Below are 12,419 nucleotides of genomic sequence, written 5' to 3'. Positions count from 1 at the left end.
TAAATTTCCCTTTTAGCTCTAAACTGCTTAATGTGGACTATAAAGGCCCCGATATACTTCCAGCGAAATCGAAGAACGAACTGGTGTGATGTCATTTCAAACAAAATCAGGCCAAAAATGAAGGAATTTGGAGTTTGTTTCAGGGGATTTCAAAACAGCTTGCCAAAGTGAATTTTCCCGGAGAAGTTCGCTCTGGCTGGTGAACACCTCTGAACTATCATTGGCACATGGCGATGATGTAATAGGTGGGTGTGGCTCTGAGGCTCCGCCTTCTTTGACGTGGAAATCTTCTCCTTTTCATTTCTTCTGTTCAGTCCAAAACATGAACACACTGGAGAGCTGCTTTACAGTAGAAACTGAACTTGTAATTCTAATTGAAAGAGACACAGACACTGTTTTGTCATGTTTAATTCTGTAAAGCTGCTTGCTTTTAAGCAATCTCTTGTATAAAGTGGTTTATAAATAAAGTGGTTACTTGACTGGAGTGGTGAATTGCAGAGTTTGTGCAAACATATTAAAATCACTATGATCAGATGCTTTATTTACTGCTGTTTTCTCACCTCTGTTATTTTATTTGTTTATTTTGTTACTGAGAGGAAATCACATATTTACATATTCACCTAAACAACGCTCTCAGTGTCGGGATGTTTGCTAACAGTAAACCGCTGGTCACATATTTAAAATGTCTTTTTACGCCTTCGAGAAGAACGAAAAAGAACTTTGCCGTGAGTATATCGGGGCCTTAAGGTTTTATATACATTGAAAAGAGCTATACAAATAAAATTAAGACTTGACCTTTGGTGTGGCCATATATATATATATAAACACGTGTATTTGTAGGTGTGTTACCTTCATGTCCCTTCAGTGTGGTAATGATAGAACACGACTGTTCATCCAGTTTCAGTAGAGTGATCTGCCCTGAATGATCTCCCACAAAGGCATGCTGGGTTTCGTTATCATATCTGCATATGTAGTCAAGAAAACAAGACAGAAGAGAGGAAATAATCCTAATAACAAAAATCATATTTAAACCAGTTTAAGACACTAATTCATTTGCCAATCCATTAAAATTTATAATGATTCTATTTAGTGATAAGCGATATATCGGCCACCATATCGGTATCAGCCGATATATGTTAATTTTTAATGTTATCTTTATTTGTCCAATAAGAACATTTGGCCGATGTATATTAAAGCCGATAAATAATGGATTATTTCCTTCAGCTGAGACACTTCAGATGCACATGATGGCTTTGAATTGCATGAAATATGATTGGAATCACTTCAAAAATGGAAAATGCAGCGCAAGTCTGTCATATCGGCTACATAAAATGATATTGAAAACATTATAATTGTGTGCTTGGGACATGACTTTTAAAGGAGAGACTTTTATTTTTGTAATCAGGCTCTCAAAAATTACATAAAAAAATGGATTAAGATTTATCGGTCAAAATATCGGTTATCGGCTTTTTCAAATATAAAAAACTATCGGTTATTAAAATGTTCATATCGGTGCATCCCTAAATCTATTTAATCAAAATGTCTTTGAAAGATATTCAGGGACTTGTAAACTAGATATGCATGAGCAGAAATACGGTTTCCACAAAAATATGAAGCAGCACAATATTGATAATAATCAGAAATGTTTCTTGAGCAGCATATTAGCATATTATACTGATTTCTGAAGGATCATGTGACACTGAAGACTGGAGTAATGATGCTGAAAATTCAGCTTTGATCACTGGAATCAATTACATATGAACATATATTCAAATAGAAAACAGTTATTTTAAATTGTAAAAATATTTCACAATATTACTGTTTTTACAGTATTTCCGATCAAATAAATGAAGCCTCGGTGAGCTTAAAAATCTTACAGACCCCAAACTGCACAGAAATTCTGACCAAAGTGCATACACATTTTAAAGTAACAATATAATAAATAAAAATGTATTTTTATATTATTAATAATATACAAAAGCAACTGTGTTAACACATGTAATGTTACCTCCAACACTGCACACTACCCCTACAGAAACCACTGCGATCCAGAGAAATCGCATGCATAAAATGTAAAAATGCATTAGAAATATTTCTCAGGGACAGACTGAAGTGAAGGATACTGTAAACAGGAAGCCCATGAGCCGAAGCTGTGGCGTCCCAGCATAGAGCCGCTCTGAGTGCTCATCCAGCTGATGCTTTTATCGTGACCCGTACTGATCACCCACTGACTCTCCAGAGAGAAGATGAGGTCTGACACACGGTTCTGATGGGCTGCGCACACACACACACACACACACACACATTTGGTGAAGATCAAGGTTCAAAAGGTCTGAGACAATATGTGAGTCCCAATTTTGTGTAGTTGTGCTGTTTTGTAGAGTAAACAGTGCGAGTAGTGTGTTCACACTGAGAATTCCAAATAGAACTTTTAATACTCTAATGATGTACTAAATTAACCAAAAAACGAAGTTTGGAATGTTGGACACTTCATGCTTTTAACATTCCGAGGTTGAATGACAAAATTGCCTTTTGTACACCGATGAGTACATAGTGCAGTGTGTGTATGTGAAACTGTCTGCTTAATGCATGATAAACTGTAGCATGCTACATTGTTGTCACATGATCTCATTTAAATTAGGGTTATTATTGTTAACTAAAACTACTGAAAACAGTTTTGTGCAAAAAAATACTAAAAATAAAAATAAACTACAAATATTTGATTTAAAAAAAAAAACTATTAGAATTAGAATAACTAACTAACTAATTAGAAATGATGCCTTGGCAACTAACCGAAATCACTAAAAAACACTAAATTATAACTGGAAATAAATAAATACTAACCAATAATATATATATATAAAAAAAGATTGACTACAAAAGATTGAACAAAAGTTAAAATGAAAACATAAATTTAATTCAAAATATTAATATTTGAAAAATAAAAAAATACTAAAGTAACAGTTTTTTTGTTTTTGCATGAATGTTTAATTATATATATAAAAAAAGTAGTTATTTGGAATTTTAATTAATTTAATTTTTAATAATTGTAATGATTTTGGGTCAAATGTCTTAACCTTTGGCGGTTCAATCAAATAATGAGTTCTTTCTTCTGGTTCATTCGTCACACTGGAAACAAAAGACGAAGCGGAGCAAATTGCAATGTGGGACACAGTATTCCATGGATCAGTAAGATTCAGCACACAAACACACTTTTGAGATTCGCTTTGAAAGCAGAGAGTATTGTGTGTCGAGATGTTTGTGAGACGATGTCATCATCTGATGATGTCATTGTGTGTCCTGGCAGGGCAACTAACAGTGTAACTGTATCTGATCCGAAATGAACATAATGCAGATCACAATACCAACTAATACATTCAAATTAAGTCAACTACAATATTTGACCGTTATAAGCCGGAATACCGGCTCTCTCACACACACACACACATGCTTTCCTGGCATTGTCCGGTTTTCTCCAGACACATTTTCCAGAGCAGCTCTGACTCATCCAGCCATAATCATCTTGTGTGTGAGTGTGTGAGTGTGTGAGTGTCTAAGTGTCTAGTGAGAGCTCACATGAGAATCTTAGCCCCAGGGCATGCTGGGAAAAAAAACAAATGATCCTCAAGTGATTGGGTGGGCCAAAGTAAAGTAGTGTAGTGTGTGTGTGTGTGTGTGTGTGTACACACAGTTTAGTGTTCTGCTGGAAGGGAAATCCAACCCATCATCTAAAGTATGTTAGAACACTAATGGAAATAACACACAAGCCTCTGGTTTTACCTGGGTATGTTTTTACATGGTTCATTTTGTTGAAATCTTCTGAGATGAGGAACTCCTGTGAGAGACAGAGAAAAGAGGATTACAGATTTACTCAATGCGTTAGTTTACCCTCTTACTCACCCTAATGTGGCTACAAACCAGTGATGAGTCGTTCATTGCGTCCGTCACGTGACAAATGAACGAAAGACTCGGAAGGTCAAGTAATTATTTATGTTCCCTGTAAATAATTTTTGACTGCATTATAATGATCTCTTAATTCAGAATATGATCAAGATTGCGTAGGTGGGATGTGTTCGGGGAATTTGCCTGTTAAAAGTATAACATTTAAAGCCCCTTAAATGAACGAAATGACTCGAAAAAAGATTCGCTCATTTTGCCTCCGAGATCGAACAAGAGAGTCAGTAAATTGACCCGAACTTCCCATCACTACTACAAACCCTTTTAGCTTTTTGTGACACGCAAAATAAGAGCTCTTTTCCATACAGTGATCGGGACTCTCAAGATCCAAATAAGGACAAATAAAGCATAATTTAAGCATATATTCAAGTCTTCTGATTACTTTTATGGTGCTTTTTGTCCACAGTCCCTATATAAACTACCGTTCAAACATTAGGGGTCAGTACGATTTTTGTATTTATTTTTTTACTAAATGTATTCTTTTATTCAACAAGGATGCATTGAATTGATCTAAATTAACAGTAAATACATTTATAATGCCACAAAAGATTTATATTACAAATAAATACTGATTTCAACTTCTATTCATCAAACAACCATTAAAAAAAGCAACTGTTTTCAACATTGATAATAATCAGAAACGTTTCTTGAGCAGTAAATCATCATATTAGACTGATTTCTGAAGGATCATGTGACACTGAAGACTGGAGTAACGATGCTGAAAATTCAGCTTTGATCACAGGAATAAATTAAATTTGATAATATTTTCAAATAGAAAATACTTATTATAAATTGTAATAATATTAATGATTTTACTGTATTTTTGATCAAATAAATGCAGCCTTGGTGAGCAGAAGACTTATTATTTAAATGATAATAATTAAAATAATTCTAATCAACACCTAATTTTTAACAGTAGTGTACGTCCTTTGTATAAAAAAAAAAAAAAGAGCAGTGTGAACATTCTGCTAAACATCTCAATGTGTTCTCCACAGAAAACCATACAGGTTGGGAATGATATGAAGGAAAGTAAATTACGAAATATTTTATTTTCTGGGTGAACTATCCCTTTAAAACACAAATATGTACAGCTGCCCTCACTACAGGCATCTAAAGAGATATGACCGCCAAGTCTCAAACTGAAGGATCTTTGGAAGACAGCCTTCGTTTCGCGTCTTTTATTCAGCTCATTTTGAAGGATGCATCACGTTTATCCTTCATGTCCTTCAATAACCCACAATCCTTTGCACACATTCCAATTCCCGAAGCATAACTGACGGAAAATGAGTCGGCACTGAATGAAATGTAGGACATAATGTAACTGTAGGAAATAATGTTCTTGTAGATTAAGGCATAAATGTTATATTTTATTTTAGCCTACAAGCCAAGACTAGAAAGGACACAACCTCAGTAGGATGCAGCTTTCCGGTTGGGAAGCACCTATAGAGACATAATATTCAACATTTGAAAACACTTTGGCCCTCGGGGGGGCGATACAGTGACACTTACCACAACGGCCCCATTGTCCTGCCCTATGAAGATCCGCTTGCTCTCATGGTGATATGACATACAGGAACACGGAGCTGGACAGAAAGAGAAACACTTGACCTACATCCTCTGAGACTTCTGCTGCTTAAAGGTGAAGTGTGTCATTTCTGTGCCACTAGCGGCACCAAAAACAACACTTCGCTTTTTTAACTGAAAGCTAAAATAATAGAAAATAGAAATATTAGACATGACCTTTAAAAAAAAACTTAGAAATGCTGCCTTGAAAACTACTGGAAACAAGCTGAAGTACTACTAGAACTGCACGATTAATCATTAAAAGATCTGCATTCTGACCCAGAGAGAGCGGTTATGTATAGATATGAAACAGCTAGTCTTTTCAACCACACAGTATCATTATTTCTGTCTTACAAATTTTCTAATTATTACAGAAGTATTGGGAGAAAAGTTTATAGTTCGGATATAAACACTGATGTCTACGGAAGCGACCAAAATGTGCACTTCAATTAGCAATTGTATCAATTACATCGTTACGCCAGTAGGTGTATGTATGGTGTAGGTGTAGGGTATGTGTCATTGAATCATTCATTCAAGAGATTTGTTCAAAAACGCTGATTCATACAGTAATGAAACAAGTGAAGTATTTATCATTCAAGTAAACCGCTTTTCTTTTTAAAAATCATGATCTCATTTTTTTTTTTTACGTGATTCAATTTTTCTAGAATCGTGCCGCTCCAAGTACCAAAATTACTAAATCAAAAACTGAAAATAAAATACATTAAAGCTAAATAGAAATAGTACACTATACAAAAAATAAAAATAAAATAAAAAAAATTACATTTCAAAATTACTAATATAAAAATAATAAAAAATAATAAAAAATAATCAAGCTAATCAAAAATACTAATAAATACTATAAAAGTATAAAACATAACAGTTTCCGAACAATTTTTCTCCAACAATCCTACTTTTTCTCAAACACTGATCCAGTTTGATCCAGAATTTGACATGTCAAGTCAATGACATGTCAACAAAAAGAGCAATGGCACATTAAACCTTCATGCACTTACTGGTGACACTGGTGAATGTACAGTATGTGAGACAACAGGAGACTGTGTTGTAAACGTGTTATTTCCCTTTTGGTTAATGCTCAAAGTGTCAGTCACATCAAACCTGCTCTCACCATCTTTGAGATTCTGTTCACATTCATTGTAAAGAAAATGACAGCGTGAACATTACGCTAAACATGCTCCACTGTTAGGAACATATTACAAGTAAGAAATGATGACAGGATTTTCATTTTTGGTTGAAATGATACTCACAGGACACAGTGTGGTAGATGCTGGGCCAGTACTGTCCACTGTCACGCTTCAGCCAAACTCGAATCGTCCTGAAATAAACAAGCAACAAGACATTCAAATAAAACATGAAATACCATGTAAGAATCAACCCAAATTAATATATATCTATTTGTTTGGAACATGAAAAGAAAGTAAAAAATATATATATATACACTGAACAAAATTATAAACGCAACACTTTTGTTTTTGCCCCCATTTTTCATGAGCTGAACTCAAAGATCTAAGACTTTTTCTATGTACACAAAAGGTCTATATCTCTCAAATATTGTTCACAAATCTGTCTAAATTTGTGTTAGTGAGCACTCCTCCTTTGCCGAGATCATCCGTCCACCTCACAGGTGTGGCATATCAAGATGCTGATTAGCCAGCATGATTATTGCACAGGTGTGCCTTAGGCTGGCCACAATAAAAGGCCACTCTAAAATGTGCAGTTTTACTGTAATGTTCATTTCTCTACCATAAGCCGTCTCCCAAGGTGTTTCAGAGAATTTGGCAGTACATCCAACCGGCCTCACAACCGCAGACCACGTGTAACCACACCAGCCCAGGACCTCCACATCCAGCATCTTCACCTCCAAGATCGTCTGAGACCAGCCACCCGGACAGCTGCTGCAACAATCGGTTTGCATAACCAAAGAATTTCTGCACAAACTTTTCAGAAACCGTCTCAGGGAAGCTCATCTGCATGCTCGTCGTCCTCATCGGGGTCTCGACCTGACTGCAGTTCGTCGTCGTAACCGACTTGAGTGGACAAATGCTCACATTCGATGGCGTCTGGCACTTTGGAGAGGTGTTCTCTTCACGGATGAATCCCGGTTTTCACTGTACAGGGCAGATGGCAGACAGCATGTATGGCGTCGTGTGGGTGAGCGGTTTGCTGATGTCAACGTTGTGGATCGAGTGGCCCATGGTGGCGGTGGGGTTATGGTATGGGCAGGCGTATGTTATAGACAAAGAACACAGGTGCATTTTATAAAATGGCATTTTTTGAATGCACAGAGATAACGTGACGAGATCCTGAGGCCCTTTGTTGTGCCATTCATCCACGTTCCGTGGCCTTCATAGGCCTTTTGTGTACATAGGAAAAGTCTTAGATCTTTGAGTTCAGCTCATGAAAAATGGGGGCAAAACCAAAAGTGTTGCGTTTATAATTTTGTTCAGTATATATATATATAAAATAAATAAATAAATATATGTGCGGTCAAATTGATTAATTGCATCTAACCTAAATTGTTTATAATAATGTATATATATATATATGTATATGTCAATGTTGAATGTATGTTAAATGTTGTGGTAAACATGGATACTGTCATGCAAGAAAAATTTCAGACCTCGGTCTGACAATAAAGTATTAAGTAAGTAAGTAAGTAAGTATATATATATATATATATATATATATATATATATATATATATATATATATATATATATATATATATATATATATATATATATATATATATATATATATATATATATATATATATATATATATATATATATATATATATATATATATATATATATATATATATATATATATATATATATATATATATATATATATATATATATATATATATATATATATATATATATAAACTTATGTTAGATTTGATTAATCGTGGTTATTTTGACAGCAATAAATAATAAAATATAATAAACATAATATTATAAAAAATAAAAATAGCTAAAAATAACCAGCTGAAGTGTGATGGTCATGCACAGAAACACACACATGCCCCGGAGCAGCTGAACTCTCTGTTCATTTAGTTTCAGTTCCTGCTAAAACCTCGAGCGTTTCATATGTTTGTGTACCTGCTCTCACATGGCAAATAATGCAGGTAATCAGGACATGACCACACACGTCTCTCCGACTCCACTGACACGGTTTTGTTGAGCCAGAATGATTCAAATGTAAAATATATAGGTCAATGACGTGACGGGTAATTTTTTTGTCCAAAGGCCTTAATAATAATTAAAAAAAACAAATATATAACATCCAAAGTATGTAAGGTAGTACAACTTGATCTCTTTTACTGAATCCAAATGGTTTTAATTATATTTTACTACATATAAAGGTATTTTAAAGATTTTGAAGTGTCAAAAGGTCATTCGGTAAAACCGATATAGTAAATATTTAAATGGAATAATATTGTTTTTAATAACTAAAGGAACTACAATAATACAAATATAAAGCAGATAAGGCTCTTTTCTCCTTTCCCAGTGCAATGTTTTACTTGAATATGTTGGAGTGTTTAGAGTAGTCCAATAAATGATTACATTTATGAGATCAGTGATAATTTTATTTAATATTTCTTCTGTGGTACACACTATATACACTATCTCAACATCAATGTCAAATCAGTTTTTAACTTTCAAATCAGTGGTTAAACCGAATGACTTTTTTGGTGACACATTTTTTCCATCTTGTAAAAAAAATGACAAAAAACAGTGTTAATTGATTGTACAAACCACAAAATCTTATTGTTAACACCTAGGTCAACTAAAAAATGGTTTCAAATATAGTTATATCTCCATTCTATTTTTTTACACTTTTAAAAACCTTATTCGTCAATGACCCGTATTCAGAGATGAAAAAACTCAAAGCATGTTCATTCACAACTAGCCTATATAAATGATTTTGACAGCACAAATAAGATTTGATCCTGATCTCTGAATAAATTACAGCTCATCTCTTTTAAATCTGCTTCTCTAACGTCACGTGTTGAACTCTTGAGCTGTTTTCTAGCTAATTGATCAAGCTTCCCTTAATTGGCATCTGGAAACACATGCTGTTGATGCCAGCTGTTTCTCCTGTTTAGCATTTAAAAACATGTTTGAATCCCATTTGAAAAGGAGGTCATTGCTTTGAAACATTAAGACGAGTATGTTGAAATGCATGAAGACATCAGATATGATTTCAAGCCTTGCAGAAACAAAGCAAGCACTGATGTGTTCATCCTGAGAGGAACTTAACCAACGTCACTGCTGAAAGAAAATGGCTTAAACCAGCCTAAGTGCTTTGCTGGACTTTTAGGCTGACTAAATATCCAAACCCCAGTAACACTATCACAAAATGTTGTCTAAACCAGCGTGATCATGCTCAAAGACCAGCTAACCACCTTAGGCTGATTTAAAGGGTTAGTTCACCCCAAAAATGAAAATGTTCTTCTTTTTTTGGTAATATTTTCAGGTCAGAGGTCACTCAACTTGCCAGTGATTATAGTTTATAAAGTTACAAATATGGATATTTTTCTAACAAAAACGCACCGCTTCGCTTCAGAAGGTCTTTATTAACCCCCAGGAGCCGTATGGATTACTTTTATGATGGATGGATGCGCTTTTATGGGCTTCAAAATCCAAGTCACCATTCACTGCCATTTTAAAGCTTGGAAGAGACAGGATATTTATTAATATAGCCTAACTCTGATTGTGTTTGGCTGAAAGAAGAACGTCATATACACAGAAGATGGCTTGAGGGTGAGTAAATCATGGGATCATTTTCATTTTTGGGTGAACTATCCCTTTAAGTTGCGTTTATTTCCAGTAGGTTTTCCTCATAAAAAGAGGTGAACAAACAACACAAATAATATTATCCAAAAATACATTTAAACGGAGCACAGTATCTATGTAAACAAGCAAAACATGTCCAAAGTACCATGGTAACCACCTATTATGCCAAGTTAATAAAATAATATGGGATGTTCTTCAAATAGTGTAAGAAGCTGTCAGTAAATCAGTCATTTTAAATTCATTTCGTCAATCTACTACAATAATCTTAGTAATAAATAAAACATAATATATTGGCCTGTAGTCTATCAAAGTCCAATCTAAGTCCAAAAGACAAATGAAATTATGACATACCAAGTCATGAGATGACTTTCTGATTTAATGAACTTTTCATCTCAGAAATATGACTCAGTGTCAGAATGCCTACTTTTTACATCATAATTGTGATTTACAAGAGCATTTTTTTTCTTATGTTGCAGAACTGCTTTCATATACAACAATTATTGTTAGTGTAAAATCTAAATAAATGAACACAAGATCTTCAAACACTGTGAGAAGCTTTAAGAAACAATCTGCTTTTGATTTGTGTTCACATTATGACAGTTGTGGCAAACACACACACACGTTTACCACAGTTTCACTGTAACTGTTACACATATCCTGTACAGATATCCTGCTCTATGAATACCATGGTAATTCATAATTCATCTTCAATTCTGAAGTTTTCAAGCAACAATCTAGCTTGTAAAGTTCAAGTGCTTCTATTCAAAACACTTGCCATGATGTTTTGGACATACATCGAAGTACCCTAAACATGGTAAACCTATAGTACATGGTATTACCATGCACCGCTATAGAAAATACTATAGGAGAATAATTACGCATGTTTTTAAACAAATAAACAGATAAACGAGACAAGTGTAGATTTCAGCGTTGTCACATAATGTGATCGTCTTTACACCGGCGCGTGTAACGTTAACTTACCTGTCCTCGCTGACCGTAATAACCCCGTCCTCCTTCGGGATCAGCACGGCCGTGTTCACGGTGTCGCTGTGGCCCTCGATCTTGTTTAACAGGACGGGTCTGAAGCTCTGAGGCCTCGAGTGGATCTCCGCCGCCATCGCTGTTTTCCCCTCGATTCCCTCTGTGTGTTTGTGTGATGATTCCTCCTCTCGAGTCAGCTGAGCGATGAGGAAGTTCAACCGCAACAGCGCGAGATACCGTAACGCCCCGTAAAAACGCGTCCGTTAAAAAAAAAGAAAACACCCCCAGATAGCAGACGCACGTCTTCAAGATGTCTGTTAAAGATCACTTTATCTGGAAACCATCTGCTGTTTACTGACATCTGATAGATGTCAGTTTTACATACATTCTAAATAATAAACATTAGATAAAGATTAGATAAACAATAAAGATATCTTAAAGACATTTTCTAAACGTCTACTACAGTATTTGACATCTGACAGGAAACGTCCTATAGACGTCTGTGTGATGTACGTGTGTGCTATCTGGGACCGAGGTTTACTTCCAAACTATGCTGTATAATTTTAACATTGTGTAGGCTACAATAAATTATTAATGCATTTTTTTGCAACCAGGGCCTAAAACTAACTTTTTTTGTTACCAATTTTTTTTTGTTGCTGCCAATGACCAGTGATTTAAAGGGGTGGTTGATTATGATTTCACTTTTCTAACTTTAGTTAGTGTGTAATGTTGCTGTTTGTTTGAGCATAAACAACATCTGCAAAGTCACAACGCTCAAAGTTCAAAGCAAAGGGAGATTTTTAAGGATTACAACAAACTGGTAGGGACTATACACAACATTCCTCCCAGGTTAATGACATCACTAACCCTAAAATAAACCCCGCCCCTGGGAATGCGGTTTATAGATTATCATGACAGAATATGCTAATCAATTACTAGAAGATAACTACACATAAGCTACATAAATTCATCAACTAACCATTCAGAAATGTTGTCTACATGTTGTCACTTCTTGAGTCTCTCCATCTTTGTCTGACTCTGTTTTGAACATAAAAGACTAAAAGTTTTTGACATTTTCAGGACAAAAGCTTATTG

General features: G+C 34.8%; 1 protein-coding gene across 2 annotated transcripts in view; it reads right to left on the bottom strand.

The window, feature by feature from the left end:
- The window catches only part of wdfy1 (WD repeat and FYVE domain containing 1), a gene marked incomplete at its 5' end in the record, with an annotated part of 40,905 nt that extends 29,362 nt beyond the window's left edge, over window positions 1–11,543 (bottom strand). The window contains 6 exons of one of the 2 annotated variants that reach the window (XM_084418632.1): window positions 850–962; window positions 2,124–2,274; window positions 3,781–3,835; window positions 5,467–5,540; window positions 6,786–6,853; window positions 11,325–11,543. In XM_084418632.1, coding sequence (XP_084274758.1) covers window positions 850–962; window positions 2,124–2,274; window positions 3,781–3,835; window positions 5,467–5,540; window positions 6,786–6,853; window positions 11,325–11,461 — 598 coding nt within the window. The remainder of the gene's footprint in view (window positions 1–849; window positions 963–2,123; window positions 2,275–3,780; window positions 3,836–5,466; window positions 5,541–6,785; window positions 6,854–11,324) is intronic. The other variant, XM_084418635.1, reaches the window with a different exon arrangement.
- Window positions 11,544–12,419: the final 876 nt, after the last annotated feature.

Source organism: Rutilus rutilus (genome assembly GCF_951802725.1).
Source record: "Rutilus rutilus genome assembly, chromosome: 9".
NCBI classification, from domain to species: Eukaryota; Metazoa; Chordata; class Actinopteri; order Cypriniformes; family Leuciscidae; genus Rutilus; species Rutilus rutilus.
The sequence above is the reverse complement of the archived record's forward strand: the minus strand, read 5'-3'. Positions and strand labels throughout refer to the sequence as shown.